General features: G+C 37.4%; 1 protein-coding gene across 1 annotated transcript; it reads right to left on the bottom strand.

Annotated features, from left to right (window-relative positions):
• Nucleotides 1–15,098: 15,098 nt before the first annotated feature.
• On the bottom strand, nucleotides 15,099–17,063 carry LOC105061170 (uncharacterized). The gene has a single exon (XM_010945139.3). The coding sequence runs from the start codon at nucleotides 16,959–16,961 to the stop codon at nucleotides 15,312–15,314; it is 1,650 nt and encodes a 549-aa protein (XP_010943441.1). The 5' UTR covers nucleotides 16,962–17,063; the 3' UTR covers nucleotides 15,099–15,311.
• Between the last annotated feature and the right edge of the window lie 4,613 nt (nucleotides 17,064–21,676).

Raw genomic sequence — 21,676 nt, 5'->3', positions numbered from 1 at the left:
CAAACAAAACTTTAAATACACTTTACACAACAAGGAAGAAGCTTTTCTGATTCTCCTCAAGGTTGTTGAAGACTTGAATGAGCTCTTGAGGGGTTGGTGAACTTGAAATAAAAGCTTCTTTTGCTTGAAGAGGACCTTTTGCTTAGGACTGAAATGAATGCTTGAATCTCTTTTCTTTTTCCTTCCTTTAAGTACCTTTATATCTTCAATGGATGCTAGAGAGAAATCTGAGCAGGATTAGAGCCGTTGAAGAGCTTTAAATGAGCATTAAATGCGGCCAAAACGAGCTGAAAAATTAGCCGATACGGAGATTTTCCGTCACAGAGGTCGACTCATAGGGTCATTCCCTGCACGACTCTCTGTGGCGCAGAACAGAAAGTGTCTGTTCTGTATCTTTGGCTTGCACAGACAACAGGGATCGACCCCTGGCACAGGGATCGACTCATAGGATCGTCCTCTTTGGGTGTGCCAACCAAAAATAGCATGCCGTTCAGCTCCTTTTGACAGGGGTCGACTTTAGGAGTCGACCCTTTTCTTTAAACTTAATTTTCTCTCAAAATATACAACAAAAAAATATGAAATTGCCTCCAATAGATCACAAATCTTCTGTTCTTGCTCTTGAGGCTTTCGAATCAGAACTTGATAAAATTACGATTTTGTTCTTGAAATATAATAAATCTTTTTTCAAACTAAAATCATTAGTAACCCCCTCAAATATTTTGTAAACATCAAAATCAATTCATGGAGCAACAACCTCCTTTTTTATGATGACAAAATATTTGAGCAAAAGCAAAATATAACATATATAAAGCATTGATTAAGAATTTCAAAATTTATGAAGATGCATCACTTAAACATTATAGCCAATTATTTGAATAAAATGCATCATGAGTAGTTTGAAGATTAGTTTAAAAATTGCTTATAAGATTATTTTTTTTGACAATTTTGCTTATTGTCCGATTTTATTTCTCTACTCCTCATTTTTGACAACATCAATTAAAATCTTAAGAAATTTTTAAAGAAAAATGAAAAAGACTCTCCCTCACTATAGTAATCATAAAGGATATTTCAATTTGCTCATATAGAAAATATTGCCATTCATAATATTTCATAGCACATATATGAGGCATTTTTCATATCACATAATTAAAACATTTCAATTGATGTCATTCATAAAAATCAATCCAAATGACATTCATAAAAATCAATCCAAATGATATTCATAGAAGTTAAAAGCATATATATATATATATATATATATATATATATATATATATATATATATATATATATATATGACTGAAGAGTTATCAGATACATAAATGTCAGAATACATAAGAGTCAAGTCAAAATATATAGACTATACAAAAGTCATGGGTAACAAAAAATACAACTTTCCATGAGTCCATCAAGCAACAAATACAAAGGCCATAAGTTAGATCCTAGACATAAAAGACTAACTATGCTAGATCTAATAAATATCATGGCTAGAGGCATCAGAATCAGAAAAGTCAGAGATATGATGAGGAGTCACAGGATCAAAGCCACAGGCACGTCCTCGACCACATCTGCCTCGGTCATGGGTAGAAGTACCGGCACGAGCAGAAAGGCGAGAAGGTCCTGGAGCCTAGGAAGATATGGACTCTGCTAGGAGAACAAGTTTGACGGTATCCAATTGTTCCAAAGCTCTCGACATGGACTGCATCAAGGTACCAATCTAAGTAGAGTCAGCCCCACTGGAGTCCCTGATCTCTTTTCTCAAAAAATCAAAGCTACTCTCCAAAACGTCTCGAAGCCTAGCCGCCTTTACAGACAGATTGGAGACCTCCGTGATGTCCTCTTGCGGCTGGAGATAGGCTAAGACTAATACCTGCCTCTGCAAATCTAAAACTCTGTCCGTCAGTCTCAGAATACATCCCTCAAGCTCCTCAAGTCGTGCGGACTGAGCTGTAAGCATCTGAAAGACAGTAGAGATATGAGGGATCATAGTCTGGTCTGAAACAGCCTGAGATGTTGTCCTCTGAGTAAAACCTGATGTGGCAAACTGCTGAGATAAGATAGAGGCAACCTGCTGGAAAATCAACTGAATCTGATCGTCTGTAAGTCTGACCACTGAAGGATCTACTCTGCTTCCTGACTGTGGTACAGAAGCATCCCTCACTGACTCTGAGGGACCAGCCTCATGATCAAACACGAACTGAATATCAGGAGATGCTCTGTGATCATGAGGAGGTAAAGACGGTCCCTCCTCCTCTGCTCTCTCCTCAATACCCTTCGATCAACCGCCATCAATCTTTGAAAAACCCATGCGGTGCAGTGTGTGGCGGTTGATGGTGTCAGAATGTAATAATCTGGTGACTGTCTCCCCCTCAAAACAGACTTCGAACCTCCTAAAGACCATGGTGAGTGCCATACCATAAGGCAGGTGAGCCTTGGACCTATTTAAGGTCTCTCTCATGGCCTCAAACATCAAAGCAGGAAAGTTCGAGGGAGTCTCGGTGATCACATGGTATATGATGCATATATTCCTACCAGATAAGAGGTCATGCCTGCCACTCCTAGGGACAAAAAGTTTGGTCACCATGTGATGCAAAAGTCTCATCTCTACTGAAAGTATCCTTGCTTCTAATTTATTTAAATTTTCAGTAAATGCTCTCCCTAAAATAACACTTAGTCCCTCTTCTTTGATTGGGAGCTCCATATGAGTATAACCTTCACAAGACAAGTGCAAGATTTGTCCCAAAAGCAATGGATCAAAAACAATGTTAACACCTTTCACTGAAGACTTTACTGTTCCACTGTAGTAACTTAAATTTAAATAAAATTCTCTGACCAAATCAACATAAGTATGTTCCTTCAATAGACAGTAAAACTCCCATCCTTGACTTTTAATTTTTGATCCAAGTGAAAACCCCTCTTTTTCAAAAAACTTAAAATCTATGTTCTTTCCGGGTTCTACTTTTCGATTGAAGAGAGGTACTTTGCTTGGACTGAGTAGGAACTGTGAAGAAGCTGGAGCAGGACCTGAAACTAGAGTTGGAACAGAAGAGGGCTCGGCTGTCATTCTTTTTCTGCACATTTCCTCCTCTAACCCACAAGCAGACTTTCTTCTCTGCAGTAGCTTCAATTTGGGAGCCATTTCGAACAAGAGAGACTTGCAAACAGCTTAAAAGACCTAATGAGAGGTAGAGTGGAAAGGATTTTAAAGGAAAAACAAGGATTTTGGAAAGATAGACCACCGGTTTGGAGAAGAAGGTTTGAAGCTAGGATAAGCTTGATCCATCCAAATGAAGAAGAAAAAGAATTTAGTTCCTAAAAAAATGATTTGAAGGAGAAAACCCGATGGGAAGAGAAATTTTAAAAGAATTTTTGCGGTTGAGTGGAAAGGGAGGGGATTTCTGTTCGGTGGGAAGAGGAAGATGAAAAGCAAAGGATCGACCTCTCAACTAACGGAGATTTTTCAATAAAACAGAGCGCCCAATGGGTTTTAATAAAAATTACAAGTTTACCCTGGGGACGACCCTGGGGGTCGACTCATGGCTAGGAAAACTCAAAAAAAATGATGAAAAAATTTTGAAAAAAATTTAAACTTGAGAGAAGGTTGTCTATTTAAAAGATTGATCATATGAAGGATAGTTTTGAACTTTTAAGAAAGGAGAGAAGAGAATTGAGTTCAAAAATTTTAGTTCAATAAATTTTTAGCAAAAAAAAATTGAAATCAGAAAGATACTTAAGTTGATGGATCAAAGATTTCTAGTTCTCTCCTAATTCACAAAATCTATCTTCACTTAAGGCTTTGATAAAGATGTCAGCCAATTATTTTTCAGTACAAACATAATCAAGAATTATATCATTGTTTTGGACATGTTCTCTTATGAAATGATGTCTAATTTCAATATATTTTGATCTAGAGTGCTAAATTAGATTTTTAGTTAAATTAATAGTACTAGTGTTATCACATCTTATGGGAGTTTCATTGAGTTTGATGCCAAAGTCCTCAAGTTGTTGCTTAATCCACAAGATTTGAGCACAGCAATTTTCGGCTGCAATGCATTCGACCTCGACTGTAGACAGTGCCACCGAATTTTACTTCTTGCTAAACCAAGAGATTAAGTTAACTCCTAAAAATTGACAAGTTCCACTAGTACTTTTTCTATCTAACCTACATCCAGCAAAATCGACATCTGAATATCCTATTAAGTCAGTTGATGAGTCCTTAAAAAATAATAATCCTAGAGTTTGTGTACCTTTTAAATATTTAAGAATTCTTTTAACTGCATTTAAATGTGATTCTTTTGGATTTGATTGAAAGCGAGCACATAAACAAATACTAAACATAATATCTGGTATACTAGAAGTTAAATACAATAAAAAATCAATCATGCCTCTATAAAGTTTTGAGTCTATATTTTTACCTCCTTCATCCTTGTCAAGCTTACATGATGGACTCATGGGAGTACCAATTGCTTTGAAGTCCTCCATTCCAAATCTTTTGAGTAGTTTTCTTGTGTACTTGCTTTGGATGATGGAGATCCCTTCCTTTATTTGTTTGACTTGAAGTCCGAGAAAGAATGTAAGTTCTCCCATCATGCTCATCTCGAACTCCCCCTGCATGAGCTTAGCAAAATCTTGACAAAGAGTTTCATCAGTAGACCCAAATATAATGTCATCAACGTATATTTGTATAACTCAGATATCATCATGATTTCTTTTAATGAAAAGGGTTGTATCTACATTTTCTCTTGAAAAATTATTACTAAGCAAGAATTTACTTAATATTTCATATCAAGCCCTAGGTGCTTGTTTTAAACCATATAATGCTTTGTTTAATTTGAAAATATGATTAGGAAAAGCATAATTTTTAAAATCGAGAGATTGTTCTACATATACTTCTTCAGCAATATAACTATTTAAAAAAGCACTTTTGACATCCATTTAAAATAATTTAAAATTCATAAAGCATGCATATGCAAATAAAAACCTAATTGCTTCTAATCTAGCAATAGGTGTAAAGATCTCATCAAAATCAATTTCCACTTCTTGATTATAACCCTTTGCAATCAATCTTACTTTATTTCTAATTATATTTTCATGTTCATCCAATTTATTCCTATATACCCATTTTGTGCCAATTATTGGATAATTTTTAGGTCTTGATACTAAAGTCCATACATTATTTTTTTTGAATTGATTAAGTTCTTCTTGCATTGCATTTATCCAATTATAATCTTTTTCAGTTTCATCTATGATTTTAGGTTCAAAATGAGAAACAAATGCAAAATGATTGTATGCATCTCTAAGTGAAGAACGAATTCTTACTCTATGTGCAGGATCATCAATGATTAATTCTTTGGGATGATTGTGATCATACCTCCATTCTTTGGGTAGATCATTTGTATCTTGAAGTTGTTCTTGTTGTTCTTCATCTTCATCCTCTTGTTTGTTTTCATGTTCTTCTTCATTTTGAATTGTTGGGTCTTTTAAGGTGAGCTTCTTCATCCCTTCTATAAGAGGATCTACATCATCAATACCTTCACTCTTTCTTAAAGGAAGATCATTAGTCTTATCAAAAACATGTATTGACTCCTCTTCTACTAAAGTTCTTTTGTTGAAAACTCTAAAAAGTTTGCTAGAAGAGGAGTAACCAAGAAAAATAACTTCATCGAATTTTGTATCAAATTTTCTTAATCTCTCTTTATCATTGTTCAAAACAAAACATCGGCAACCAAAAATATGAAAAAATACAAAATTTGATTTTCTTCCTTTCCAAAGCTCATAGGATGTTTTCTTTAGAATTGGTCTAATTAAAGTACAGTTTAAAATGTAACATGCCGTGTTAATTGCTTCCGCCCCAAAGTATCTTAGGAGGTTGCTTTCACATAGCATGGTACGGACCATTTCTTCAAGGATTCTATTTTTTCTTTCTACTACCCCATTTTGTTGGGATGTCCTAAGTGCTGAAAAATTGTAGTCAATGCCTTTTTCATCACAAAACTTTTCAAAATCTTAATTTTCAAATTCGGTTCCATGATCACTTCAAATATTTTGAATTGAAAAATCTTTTTCATTAGTAACTTTTCGATAAAATTTTGAGAACATAACAAATTTCATCCTTATGTGTCAAAAAGAAAATCCATATAAAATGAAAGAAATCATTAATAATTATAAAGCTATATCATTTTTCACCTAAACTAGTAGTTCTAGTGGATCCAAATAAATCCATGTGCAATAATTCTAATGGCCTAGAAGTCGAAACAATATTTTTAGATTTGAATGAGACTTTTGTTTGTTTACCTAATTGGCATGCATCACAAATTCTATCCTTTTCAAAATTCAATTTAAATAAACCGGTAACCAATTCCTTTTTAAAAAGTTTTGAAAGTGAATGCATACCAATATGTGCAAGCCTACAGTGCCAAAGCCAACTAGTCTCATTAATTTTGGCATTCAAGACTACTAGGCATTGCATGTTTATCTTGAAAAGATCATTCAAATCTACCATATAAATATTATCATGTCTATACCCAACAAATTTAATGCCTTCATCATTGGGACTAGTTACTATGCATAATGAAGATTCAAAACTAACTTTATACCCTTTGTCACAGAATTGACTAATGCTTAATATATTATGTTTCAAACCATCTACTAATAGAATATTTTTAATATATTTGAAAGGAGTGATACCAATGTTACCTATACCGATGATCATTCCTTTGCTATTGTCTCCAAAGGTGACCATCCCTCTATCTTTTGCATCAAGTGTGATGAATTGAGATTCATCACCGATCATGTGTCTTGAGCATCCGCTATCAAGATACTATTTTCGATTTGTTCCTTGGGATGTAAAACACACCTACATACAAAAATCAAGTTTTGACTTTAGGTACCCAAGTTTTCTTGGATTCTCTTTAGTTAGTCACAATGGTTCCTTTTGGAACCCATATTTTCTTCACATTAGAATTTTCAGATTTGCTAGAGAAACATGTATAGAATTTGTGTCCTACTTTACCACATTTAAAGCAAGTAATATTTGAAAACTTGTTGCTTGATGAGTTCACAAAGATGATTTTCAAAAATTTTTGTTTCTTTAAAGGATTGTAGCTAAGACCGGCTTTATCATAAATGGCATTTTGATTATCAAGTATCATTTGAAGTTTATTTGAACTTAGAGTGAACTTTTTTACCATAAGTTTTAACTTAGCAATTTCATTTTTCAAATTCAGATTTTCTTATGTCAAGACTAATTTTTTATTTGAAATAATCTCATTTTCTTTTAGTAAAGATTGATTCTTTGATTTCAATTCTTTAATTTTTACTCCTAATTTTTTTAAATCATCAACTAAATCATAAAATGCTTCTTGAAGTTCTTCAAAAATAAAGTCATTAGGAGTTTCAGCGTTCACCTCATTTTCATGTGCCATAAGGCACAAGTTAACTTGTTCATATGAATCTTCTTCTTCAGAACTTGACTCATCACTATCACTCCATGTAGCCACCATAGTCTTTTTCTTGTACTTCTTGAGGCCCTTCTTAAGTTGTGGACATTCGGACCTAAAGTGACTTCTTACATTCATAACAAATAAGAGGCTGCTCCTTATCCTTCTCTTTGCTATGCTCCCCTTTTGTAGGTGGCCTCTTCCTCATCCCTTATTTCTTTTCTTCAAAAATCTTTTAAACTTTCTAGTGATGAGGGTTATTTCTTCATCTTGCTCTTCATTTTCTGTTTTATCGGATTTCTCATCGAGTTGAGCAGTGAATTTGAGGACGATTGTCCTCTTCTTCTTAACATCTTCTTCTTGATGTTGTTTCATGCTTAGCTCATGTGTCATTAGCGATCTTAGTAGCTCCTCCAAGGATAAAACATTCAGATCTTTAACTTCTTAAATTGCGGTTACTTTAGCCTCCCAAGTCCTTGATAAAGATCTAAGAATCTTTCTCACAAGATCGCTGTTAGAATAAGACTTACCAAAATTTTTTAGACCATTAATAATATCCGTAAAACAAGTAAATATTTCAGTTATTGATTCATCATGCTTCATTTTAAAGAGTTCATATTTGTACACAAATATGTTAATTTTTGATTCCTTAACTTAATTAGTGCCTTCATGTGTTACTTCTAACCTATCCTATATTTCCTTAGCCGACATGCATATTGAAATGCGATTAAATTCATTAGCATCTAAAGCACAATATAAAACATTCATGGCTATAGCATTGAGTTGAGCCATTTTCTTGTCAACCTCATCCCATTCTCTTTCAGATTTGGTTGATTCTACACCATCAATTATCTTAGTGGGTGTGTGTGGTTCATTAACTATAATACTCCACATATCATAGTCAAGTGCTTGAATAAAATTTTCATCCGAGCTTTCCAATAAATGTAGTTTGACCCATTGAAAAGTGGAGGTCAGTTTGTGGATTGTCCCTCGGTTAGTGAAGCACCAACTTGAGTTGCCATAGATCTTTAGCTCCTTGATGGTTAAATCAAAGTAGGGCTAGAGCACCGAGCTCTGATATCACTTGTTGCCCAGCTATGCAACCCAAAAAGGGAGGTGAATTGGGTTTTTAAAATTTTAAAATTAATTTGAAACCATAATGATTAAATAATAATAAGCAAGTTATATGAAGTGATTTAAGCAAAGTGTAGAAATGAGATGCAAGAATGCAAGAAAATAAAGAAATTTAGATAGAGAGTAAGTAAGCACACCACAAACAATCAAGGTTTATAGTGGTTCGGTGCCAACCTTGCACCTATATCCACTCCCCAAGCTCCTACTTGAGAATTTAAAATCACTAAAACGTATTCAACAAGAATACAACGTCGGTACCTCCGACTCTAGCTATCCCAAGCTAGAACACTTATTTTTCGGACACAAACCAATCTAATATCCAATTTAAGGTTCGGATCAACCTATCCAAGTTTTGGAATCCTTCCAAAACTAAAGAACAAGGCAAAAACAGAGTATAAGAGTTAATGACAAAGAAATACAAGTTTAGCTCCTTTAATGAGCAAATAAAACTTTAAATACATTTTACACAACAAGGAAGAAGCTTTTCTGATTCTCCTCAAGGTTGTTGAAGATTTGAATGAGCTCTTGAAGGGTTGGTGAACTTGAAATAAAAGCTTCTTTTGCTTGAAGAGGACTTTTTGCTTAGGACTGAAATGAATGCTTGAATCTCTTTACTTTTTTCCTCCTTTAAGTGCCTTTATATCTTCAATAGATGCTAGAGAAAAATCTGAACAGGATTAGAGCCGTTGGAGAGCTTTAAATGAGTATTAAATGCGATCAAAACGAGCTGAAAAACTAGCCGTTACGAAGATTTTTCGTCACAAGAGTTGACTCATAGGGTCGTCCCCTGCACAGGGGTCGACCCCCTAGGATCGACCCCTGTGACGCAGAACAGAAAGTGACTGTTTTGTATCTTTGGCTTGCACAGACAACAGAGGTCGACTCAAGACCCTGGCATAGGGGTCGACTCATAGGATCGTCCCCTTTGGGTGTGCCAACCAAAAATAGCATGCCGTTCAGCCCCTTTTGATAAGGATCGACCTTAAGGGTCGATACTTTTCTTTAAACTTGATTTTCTCTCAAAATATACATCCAAAAAATATGAAATTACCTCCAATAGATCACAAATCTTCTGTTCTTGCTTTTGAGGCTTTCGAATCAAAACTTAATAAAATTATGATTTTGCCTCTGAATACAATAAATCTTTTTTCAAGCCAAAATCATTAGTAACCCCCTCAAATATTTTGTAAGCATCAAAATCAATTCATGGAGCAACAAAAAGCAGATATAGGATGCTTTCAGTTTGGGTCTTATTGTTTAGTCTACAACCCTGTGTCCTTGTTGGAAAATCTAAGGGGAAGGAGGGACCTCGGAGTCCCCTAACAGAGCATTATGTTCACCAATATTTCTCACTTCTTATTGTTTTGAGAAGAATGCCAATATTTCTCACTTATTTGATCTAGAAGTTGTTTTGATGGCTTTGTAAATTGGGAAGCCGTACCTATGAATTTAAAAATATAATTTCTCTAGACCATCAATAAAATCTCTCATCATGGTGGATTCTATGAAACCTTATCCTATGTTTGATTGGGGTCATGGAAGGAAAGATGGATGGGATTGGAACGATGGATGGCCTCCATCCAACCTGGTTCATCAATTTGTATCCTCTCAAATTAGAAGGATACGGAAAGGATGGATGGAATATATGATGGGTGGATTTCTACATTGATAAAGTTATCCCTCATTAATTTTTTTAACAAAACTATAATACTTCTTTACCTTTTCATTCATATAATTTATATATATTTATTTTATCTATATTATTAAATTTTATTACTAATTATTTTAATTTTAATATAAAATTTACATAATTATAATTAAATAATTAAAATTATCTTCTCTTTTTTATTTACATTTATTATTTTTAATTAACTATTTGTAAAAATTAATTAACTATTTAAATTAAATTATAAATTAATTAGTTATTTATATAACTAGAATTAATTAATTCATAATTAATTTATAAATCATTTATTAAATTAAATTAAAATTAAATATTTATATAATTTTTTTATATAATTATAAATCATAAAGATTATAAGTTTAAATGTTGCTTACTTCTTTAATATAAATAAATATTATAAATTGATAATAATAATATATTTTTTTATCAAAGGGTACTTTAATAAAAATGTCTGTCACACCCCGACCTGAGGATCGAGCTGGACATGTGCCAAACGACCGCACGCCCTAAACTTTATAATAAATAATAATATTATATTTATATTAATATATTATAATATAACATTAAGATCGTAATAATTTTTGTACTAATATAATATTAATATTTTAATATAATAAATTTATTAATATAGATTAAATATAATATTATATTAATATAAATATATTTATGTTAATAATATTTATATAAATACTATATTTATATTAATAAAATATTATATTAGTACAAAAATTGAAATAATATTAAAATATAATAAAAATTATAATATTAATATTAATATAAACTTTTTTAAGATTTTTGTAAGAAGAGAATAGAAACCTTGGCATATATCTCTATTCAGTATTTCATTCTAACCATCTATTGAAATATTTGGCAAAATCTTAGCCATAGATCTTAAAAGGATATTTTTGAAAAGAAAAAGCACCATCAATTTCATCCTATGGGATGTTCCAAAATCTACCTCTCCCATAAATTTTTACTTTCTATAAAACATGAAAAATATCTTCCTACGAAAAGAGATTTTACCATTCTCTGTTCTCTTAAAACTCCAACCAAACAAGAAGCCCCTCTCCACTTTCTAAAAATTGCATCTTCCTCCCTCCACTTCCTATGAACCAAACAAGTCCATAAAAGGATGGATGGAAGATCCACCCATCCTCTCCCTCATCCATCCTCGTTTACCCATCTTTTTTTCAATCCGTCCTTCGTACCAAATAGAGGGTTAAGGATCTTCCCTGAGCCCCTAAACTATTCATGTGCATTAATCTAATTGGTAAAAATATAGGGCAAAGCAAAAATGAAAAACAAAAAGAAAGGAAAAAATAAAGAAGAAGAAGAAGAAAAGAAAATAGAGAGAGACGACAGGCATTTGTTGTGGTATCTAATCAATGGTGATCCTCTGTGGCAGTTGCGATTTTGAGTTGCAATCATCTTGATCAGAAGGAGAAGAGCATTAATGATGATCTAGCATGGGGTTGGCCACAAGGAGGAAGGAGATAAACAAAGAATAGGAAAACAGAGAAGAAGAAAAAAAATCAAGAGAATGGCAGCGGGAAGAGGAGAAGAGGGAAAGAAAGAATAGGAGTGAGAAGAGAAGACGAGAGAGAGAGGGTGAAAGAGTTCGCCTAGGATGTTCACCTAGCAATTCTCATAGCTTTTAATCTTTGCATCTTTTATTCACCTCATGAAATAATCTAGTCCAACATCTGCCCATTATGAACTAAAAGTCTTGAAGAGCTGCATCCTCTGTTGATGCATCTTATAAATTTAAAAGAATTTATTAATTAAGAAATTTGAGAGTAGCTTGTTGTTTGTGCAAAGACACTTTTAAGGGTCTGATACAATCTTCCAGGAATTTGCCCAGTATACAATCAATTTTGGGATCTGTCTTATTAATTTAGTAAACCAGTGATTTTGAAGCATATTTTTGCTTATAATTATTTTAGCAAGTGTATGTTATCTTTGTCATCTTTCCAAAGTTAAATAAAAATTTCAGCTAGATGCATGAATATATTTCTAAGCAAATACTCACAAATTCAATAGGCTACATAGAACATGACAGATACAGCTTCTGTTCTTTACACTAGAATGTAACAATATTTAAAGTTCCAGACAGTAATTGGTATAATGTGATAGCCCAGAAAAGTTGAGGGGGCATAGACCTAATGCAGGGGAAGAAAGATACTATGGTGTTCCAAAATACTTAGCAGCATAACTGCAGTGTGATTTTAGACAATGAATGCAATCATCTAGAAAATGTCCAGAACAAACAAATTCATAATTGCAAACCTATTGTAAATAACCACCTAAACAGCCTCCCACAAAATCACTGGCATGCATTGAATTATGTGTACACCCAAAAGATCATGGTATTTGAACAAGGGCAACAAAATTAAAGTCAGCCTGCCGTTAGCAAGAACAGTAGTTTCCATTTACCGTTAAGACATTTCAAACAGGAAAAGATAAATCTTGAAGATAGTCATTCTTAGTAGCAGAAGTTTTTATTAAATCAAAATGACAGGAGCGCCACAATTGGCTCCAGAATAGGAGAAAGTAAGTAGTAGCTCACTTGCCTACATGCTCTCGCAGATCCCCATAACAGTTGCCATAAGCATATTGTGTATGCAATATATTCCTAGTAGCAGTTGTTTTTAATAAATCAACATGACAGGAGTACCACTATTGGCTCCAAAATGGGACAAAGTAAGTAGTAGCTCACTTGCCTACATGCTCTCACAGATCCCCATAAGATTTGCCATAAGCATATTGTGTACACAATATTTGTCAAATGCCCATATTCTCACTGATCATCACCTTAAAAAGGTCATATAATAAGAAGCCAAATGGAATCACCACCGGGGGCAGGTATGGTATAAGTGCTAAGCATGTGGTTTTTCTAGCATTATAAGGGCTTAGTTACCCTTGTTGCACAAGGATGGCATAGGGTAAGAACACAATATATTTCAGTGATTATATAAAGATGGATTCACTATATGAGTGCATCATTAGTAGAATCTATCTTATACGCTACAGAGAGTCTCCCAGATGATCTAGCAATAAAGAGATTTTCTATAAATTCCTAATCGATTAATAATTCATTGCTTAAGAAAAAAGTTACAACCAACAGCTTTGGAAAGCTCGGATTGACCACATAAATGATTTTTACTTCCCATTTATAAGCATCAGTATGTTGTTGTCTTGATGCACCAAATGCAAACAGAAATCACTTCAAGATTGATATGAGAATGCAGTTGCAAATTTAATAATCCACAAAAGAAATCTAAAACAAATATGCAAATGGGAAGCATTTGTAACTGCATAAGACAGAGAATATTGTAAATCAACACTGCCTTACTATTTAACATACAATACATAAATTTGTCAATTCTGAGCTTATACTGAAATTGAAAATTAATGTGACAAGGTTTGACGATTGGTGTCCTTGCCACCAAGACTGGGAGAGAAGATATGACTAATTAAAATTGCCTGAAGAGCGGTGCTTAACAAAATATGAGGAACTTATGGAGCTCTCTGATGCTTTATTAAGACAGCCTCAGTCATCTCATTAACCATGATATTACCATAGAATTTATCATATAGAACTTAATAATTGGAAACTAATCAAAGCATGTTGAATATACAACTTACTTCAACATATTATTACATGCTTAATCTAAAAGTGCTATCAATTTTCCATAAATAGTCATGCTCAATTTTCAAAGTCGACCCTGGAAAACCATAAACATGTTTTTCTGCAGTATGAAAACACTTTTGAACCTCATGATATGGAACCCTGGCACAAGTGACAGTGAACAATCTTATTACATGTTGCTCCTAGTAACGCATTGATTCAGCAATTGTCATATGTTTTTGTCAAATGACTCCAGAAGCTAAAATAAGCATTTTTACCATGAGTAGATTATTTTCATTTCAAGTGCGTGTATTCTGTGTTTCAAAAAATCTGGTTCACCATTCTATGTTTTACAAAAACACGAGGCGTCGCACCTCAAACAGCAACAAAGCCCTTATCAACCTATATGCTAAACAACTCATATATCAACTTGTCCAGCTAGCTTAATGAATGCTTGAGGGGAAGCAATACATCGTGTGTGAACTGTAAATGAGGCTCCAGACTACCTGCACAGAAAAGAAGTGCTCCACCTAGTATTCAGCACCTTTGTCAGTGATGCTATGAGAATAAAACAAACCCCTGTGCTATCCCAGAAAAATTTTCATTGTGCAATATATTCAGCAATTCTCATGTCATATCAAATGTGTACATGAGGTCTAAGATGGGTAAAAAGGTATCAGAGGGCAACAACTAATTAAGATTTTAAGTATCACAAAACATGCATGAAATTGATAAATAAGGAGCCAATTTATGAATTGTAGTAAACCTTTATAGGCAAATATATACTTATATGAAATCATGTTATATGTGAATTGACTCTATTAAGGGCATCTTTTTGGTGATTTAACATTTTGCTATACTGTTTCTATATACACTGGTTAACATAAGGTCTAAAAAATCCCCTCCATCAATGACATGAAAAGAAAAGGAGAGTCGTTCACATGTGATGTGTTTCCTGCTATTGCAAAATGAAGCAATATCAAAGCATATTGACTTGTTGATGTCTTATTCTTACTTCATATAGCTTTATGCCTCATATTAAGGTTACAAACTAAAAATAACAGTAAAAATAGAAAAGCCTAGGAAGATCTCAAACCATGTACAAAGTGTTAAAAAGAACATTCATAGCATTCAAATTGCAATAAGGTCATTAAGGTTGTGCTTACCAATTTCAATGAGGAACAGGAACCACATTTTGTGAACATTGTATAGGTAGTTAACATGTAAAATCAGATGAAAGCAGGATAATTTTAAGTTTAAGCAGACAAGCACCAGAAGGAATCCAGCTCATAGACAATCTGAGTTCTTCTAATCACCTACTAGAAAGAACAGCTGGGGTGGCAAAACAATATCATCAGCTCATATAGGGAATTTGGCTTCTAAAACACCATATCCTATACAGTAATGACAGCACAAGAGTGGCATATTATCTATCCCAACAAATGGAAAGCAACTCCGGAGGAAGTGAGGCAGGATCAAGCTCCCAACAGTCTCTAGGCAGATTCAGTCCCTCTGTCTCAGAGAGCTTCCTAGCGGGAATTTGATGTGAGAACAGCCTAACATCATCTTTCTCAAGCCACTTGACAGCATGAGAACCAATTGCCTGCCTCTTAAATATGGTTCTGTATCCTTCCACCTTCTCAAGATAAGCCATGCTCAAACCATGCATCTCACTATAGCTTGTGAGGAACACGACTATATCATAGTACCTCCCCTCTTTGCCCCCCAAAGTCCTTTCATCATACAGCGCCCAAACCGACCCTTTCTTAGGGTGAATCCTATATACATCCCTCGCTGCCCTTTCGCACTCAACTAAATGGGAGAAGAAGTTCACCGAATCAATGTCAACCTTCCTCCCGAACTTGAACCGCCCACAGGAAATGTGGAATCCTGACTTCTCCCACAGCATCAGGGACTCATCCCCATGGTTCTGGATGTCCAACCAACTCATCTTCACTCTGAATGGATTCGAAGAGAACACCTCTTCTATTAGACCATAATGCCGAGGCATCCCATCATCATCATCATAGATAGCCCAAATCTGCCCTTTCCTGAAGCTCTTCTCAGTCCTATCCTTGTCAAAATCATAGAAATCGGAATCCTCCACTGCCATCAAGCTCAAGTCGTCGTCTTTATGCTTCCTAGGCACAATAGCGTTCTTCTCTTTACTCTCCTTCTCCTTTTCTCTCTTCTTCTCCTTCACCTTCCCCTTTGCAAGCTCCTTCTGCATCTCGGCCAGCGTCTTCTCGGACCTCTGCGAGAGTTTCTTGGACACCGGGGAAGTAGAAACCCTAGAAACCTCAGCTTTCCTCTTGTCATCTCCCGCCAGGGGTGGAAATCGGGGAATCCGAGGCCTAGTATTGGACCTGGACCGAGTAACCCTAATCATCGCGCCACCGCTACCGCCGCCGCCACCTCCGTTGTTCTCGGGCTTGCCACCATCGTCGTCAGTGGAGGGGGGGACCTCGACGGCGAGGAAGCTCTTGCGGCAGCCAGGGCAGACGAGGCGATACCCAACGTACCGGCGGTCGAACTCATGGAGAAGGCGGCAGGTGGTGCAGGCGGTCCAGAACGTCTCCACGGGCCCCTCCGCTGAGGCCGTGGCCTCCTTCTCCTTGGCGAGGCGGAGGGAGAGGTCGAAGTCGCGCTTCCGGCCGCGGTCGGAGAGGAAGCGGAAGGAGTCAGCTACGCGCTTGAAGGCCTCGGCGGCGGCGGTGGCGGCGGAGGGAGTGGAGGAGGAGGACTTGTCGGGGTGGAGGGCCAGGGCGAGGGTCTTGTACTGGCGGCGGATGGAGGAGGGGAGGGAGAAGGGGGGAAGGCGGAGGACCTTGTAGTGGTCGGAGGGGGCAGCGCGGAGGATCTTGAGGGCGGTGACCATCTGGGGGACGCCGTCGAGGTCGGGGCGGAGACGGGCGGCGCGCTTCGCGTACTTGAGGGCGGATTTTAGGGACGACGACCGGAGTTTCTCCTCCGCCAGGGATTTCAGACGGAGGGCCTCTGCCTCTGCCTCCGCCTCCGCCTCCGGCTCCGGCTCCGGGACCTCCGGCGCCGGCGCCTCCTCGTCCTCCGCGGCCATGGAGAGAGAGAGAGAGAGAGAGGTAGTAGGGGGACGCTTTGTACGGGTTTACAGAGAGCGAACTTTGGAGGACAAGTACCTCGGGGTCGGTCGCTGATGTTGTAACGACGATAAATTGAATGGATGCGAGCCTTCTTCCAGCTGTGTTAACATAATTCTTCATTGAGTGTAACTCATTCAAGAAATTTGGCCTCGTCGATTTGAAACAGGCCGTTATGGTAATTAGAAATATTTTCCTGCAATAAAATTTTACAGTGATCAGATTTAAGAAAATTATTGGTATCTAATAATAAATTCATTCTCAGATTACTTGCATAGTTATTTTAGATTCATACCAGCATTATCTTTCAGGACATGTTTAATCGGATGAATTTGACTTTCGAATGGGACGAGAGTGATTAATTTCCATCCCAACGGCTTGGTTGGGAAAAGTCTCATCCTCATTTTGATTTTGAAAATAGAGATGCTCTAATTTTTTAAATATTAATCATGAACCAAATACATAGAAAATATAACTATTTTGATTTTTATTTCAATCCACTTAGATACCAATTTTGATCATGAACCAAACACATATGGAGAGCACATTTGGTTTGTGACCGATGTTGCGGCTCGTCTCCGGTGGGATCGTCGGATCGTCGCATCTGAGTGCGGAACGATAAAAAACTAATTGAGAAAGATCACTTGCCGAAGAGAAGGCACAGTCGAGAGAGCCGAGAATGGGAGTGAGGGCTTGCGGTGCGACGAACAGAGGCAAGGTCAACTCAGATCGTACAGAAAAATCGACCAACAACATTCGATGGCAGCAGAGAGATCTGCAAGAGAAATCTACGCCGGAGATGGCTCCGGCGAAGACACTCGACGTTCAAAATCAATTTTCAACTCAAAAAGTGGAGGAGAAGTGAATGAGGCAGAGTTTTTGGACTCCTAATATTGAAATACACATACCTCCTAGGGATCTTCTCTTAACTCCATTTATAGAGAGAACAGGATGAAGGATGAAAGGATGGGAATATATTCTAATAACGTCCTGTCATATGGAGCCGCATGGGGGTATCTTTAAATGGCACCATCAGTGGGCATGCCTTTTGTCCAACATATCGATGGTCGCGGCGTGGGCCTCATCACGTGTACATAGTATAATTAATGACTTTGTAATGTCCTATCACAGTGCGGAGTGGGCTGCTTAGGGTATGATCTCAAGATGATGCGGCTTGATGTGACTGTATGACAACCTCACTTGACCTCTGATAGTTTGGTCGATGTCAATATCCAGATCGGCCACAAGCTGGAGCAAGATGAAAGAGCTTGGAAGCAGCCCGAGGTGAATACTTTGCGTGCCAGCAATCCCGAGCTCGTCAAGTAGAGTTGGAAAGTCAGGTCGGTATATGATCAACCTGAAGTATCAGACGCCGTACGCAGTTGAGGGACCCGATCTCCGGATTAGGACTGTCATGACAGGCAAGTACATTGGTTTCTCACCGAAGCTACTAGAGAAATAGGCTGGTCGTTGGCCAATGTAGTCTTCAACTCAAACAATATCGTCATGCTAGATGATATCGAGATCGTACTTTTATCGATCTCAGTTTTCAGACGAGATCGGCCTCCTAGTGAGATCAGCTTCTTAGAGATCACGGTCTTCTGATGAGGTCAGCTTTTCTCGAGGTAGGCTTTTGGTTGAGGTTGGTTAGGTGAGGTCAGTTAGGTGACAAAGACCTACCCCAACACTTGCTTTCCAACTTCTGAGTCTGATTATGTAGTCTTCATCATGCGAAAGGAGTTAACTGTGCGGGTCCGAGTTGCTTTTCTTGGCAACCATCCCCAGAAGCCATGCACAGCAAACTTGTTGCTTCGGGATGTGGGTCATCATTCTGTGGAGCATCTCATCAAGTTCGAAGCATGGTAGTTGAGGTAGAGCATAATCATATCTCCACTTTATTTTAGATCAACTGATCTTTGGTCAATCAAGGATAAGCCGACTAACCATAATTTTTTTCGTCTGGGTCTGCACTGCGAACTATAGCTTATACTCTAATTGTCCTTCGGCCTTAGCTGGCATGCTAACAGTTGCCAGACTCTATGGCTCTGTTAAATGGATATTAGCCGAATAATGTCGGATTTTGCCTGGATTTGCACTGTGAACTGTAGCTTATACTCCAGCGGCCCTTCGATCAGAGCTGCATACTAACAGTTGTCAGACTCTACGACTCCATTAAATGGGCATTAATCGAGTAATATCTCATCGGGTATCAGAAAAGTCTTTCGAGTCGAAGGAACGTCCCGAATCACCTGCCCCCCATAGTGTCAGTGTTGCCAAGGTCATGGTCGACTCATTTTGGAGGGGCCTCCAGATGACTTCTTAGGAGTTCCTCCTCAGATTTTGTCAAGGTGGCCTCATGTCCCGTCAACAATCTTGACCGCACCGTACCTCAAAAACCATCGACGTGACTTAGGGCCTTAATGAGGCATTTTGTTGTAGGCCATTCCATCATAAAGCATCATCGTTTGCTGTACCTCGAATCTCACTGAGGCGGCCTCGATCCTTGACCAAGAGTTCTTGTTGTCGCACCTCGGACCTAGCCAATGTGACCTCTAATTCGGTCAAATGTTAAGCCTCCGAGAGTCGAGTTGTTTAACACAGAATTATAAGAAAAAAAAAATTATTTATAAAGTATCTCTATTGATGATACATTTATAGATTCTCGACATTCCAGGTCTAAAGAATCTCTGTGCAATCCAGGCTCTTGATCTTGTATGCTCCAGGTCGTAGAACTGCTGAAACTTTGTAGGGAACTTCCTAATTTGGGGACAACTTTTCTTGCTCGGTCTATTTGGAGACTTCGGCTCTCCTAAGAACTTGGTCTTCAGCTTAGGAGATCTTGGGCTTAACTCGAGAGTTGTAGTACCGAGCTATCTTTTGCTAATAGGAAGTCATTCTCAGTTAAGTTTATTTTTGGATCTCATAAGCAAGTCCAGGTCAGCTCCTCGCTTATCTGAATTGATCCATTCATCGTAGTACTCCACCCGAGTTGAAGGTTGGTCGATTTCAACCGAGATCACAACTTCCATCATGAATGTCAGTTTGAAGGAGATCTCTCCAGTCGAAATCCGAGGAGTCATTTGGTAAGACCATAAGATGCTGGGGAGTTCGTCAGTCTAACATCCTTTGACTTGATCGATACTTGTCTTCAAGCTTTGTAGGATTGTCCTGTTGGTCACCTCGGCTTCTTCATTAGATTGCAGGTGCCCGACTGAGGTAAATCTATGGATTATGTGATACTTTGTACATAATTCCTTAAACCTGATGTTGTCAAATTATCGGTCATTGTCGGTGATGATCACTCGAGGTAGACCAAATAGGTAGATGATAGATTTTCACAAGAAGTCGATAGTTTTTCTTTCCATTATTTGCGCCAATGGATCGACATCCACCCACTTGATGAAATAGTCAATAGCCACGATGATGAACCTCCTTTGTCCACTAGCAGACAGGAAAGGATAGAGTATATTGACCCCCCACTGATCAAATGGCCATGGTGCCAAAATGGTTGTGAGTTGACTTGACGGAAGTCTTTGGACATTAGCAAACCTCTGACATGGGTCGTGCTTCTGCACCAGGTCGGCAGCATCCTTTTACATGGTTCGTCAATAATATTTTTATCACAGTATCTTGTAAGACAGCGACTTGCCCCCAAGTGGTTGCCGCAACTACCCTTGTGCACCTCTCGAAGAATGTAGTCAGCTTCAGAGAGCCGGAGGCACTTGAGTAAGGGCAAAGACATTGATCTCCGATAGAGTTGGTTGTCAATGATCACATATCGGGTAACCAGTCTCCTCATTCGACATGCCTCGATAGGATCAACCGAAAAGATTTAGTTGATCAAAAACTCGATGAATGGATTGAACTAGCTTGATTCATGACCGACCTAATCCTGGTGAACTTCCTGTAGCGAAAATTTAGTGCAGGGGCAAAATGGTAATTTTAAAACTTTTTCAAAATTACTATTTTACAGTGAAATTATTAATTAATCTCATTAATTAATACTAATTAACCCTACACTAGGATCTAAATATGATACAACAGCATGTATTTAAATTTAAAATTCAAATTTGAATCAGTAAACCTTTTACAGTACTATGTTCAGAACACATCACTTTTTGCAGGTAGTCGATCACCGCAATCTGATCATCGTCGGGGGACTCTGATCGTCACGTCGCAGCCATACAAATATATGACCTCTGCAGATCATCCACACGAAGCTCCCATCTGATCAGCTCCTCACGAATGCTAGTTTGTGATTTCACCCTTTTAATGGCAGATGTTGATCGAACTCCTTCGATCAATGTGTGTCGACTCCTCGGATACTCTGGATCATTTGCATGGTTGCTTGAGAGGCTGATGGATCTCTCTCTGAAATTTGGTGGACTCACGATACTCGTGGCACACCAATCTCACTTCCCAAACCCTAGGTAGAAACCCTAGGGTACACACTAGAAACCCTGCGCTCAATTTTTTTTCTTTTCTTTCTTTTTCTCTCGAAAGGTTTTGGACCTTCACCTTACTCACAAACTTTCCTCACACCCCAAAGTTTCTCTCTTAAAATTTCTATGCACGTCCCACCTTTCTCCTCTTTTTAAAACAACGTCGAACGTGTCTTATCCGCGTGAGAAGATAAAAATAAGTGGTTGCACATTTGAATTCAAATCAAATTTGA

This window comes from Elaeis guineensis, chromosome 12 (genome assembly GCF_000442705.2).
Source record: "Elaeis guineensis isolate ETL-2024a chromosome 12, EG11, whole genome shotgun sequence".
NCBI classification, from domain to species: Eukaryota; Viridiplantae; Streptophyta; class Magnoliopsida; order Arecales; family Arecaceae; genus Elaeis; species Elaeis guineensis.
Note: the sequence above shows the minus strand (reverse complement) of the source record. Positions and strands in the feature narration are given on the sequence as shown.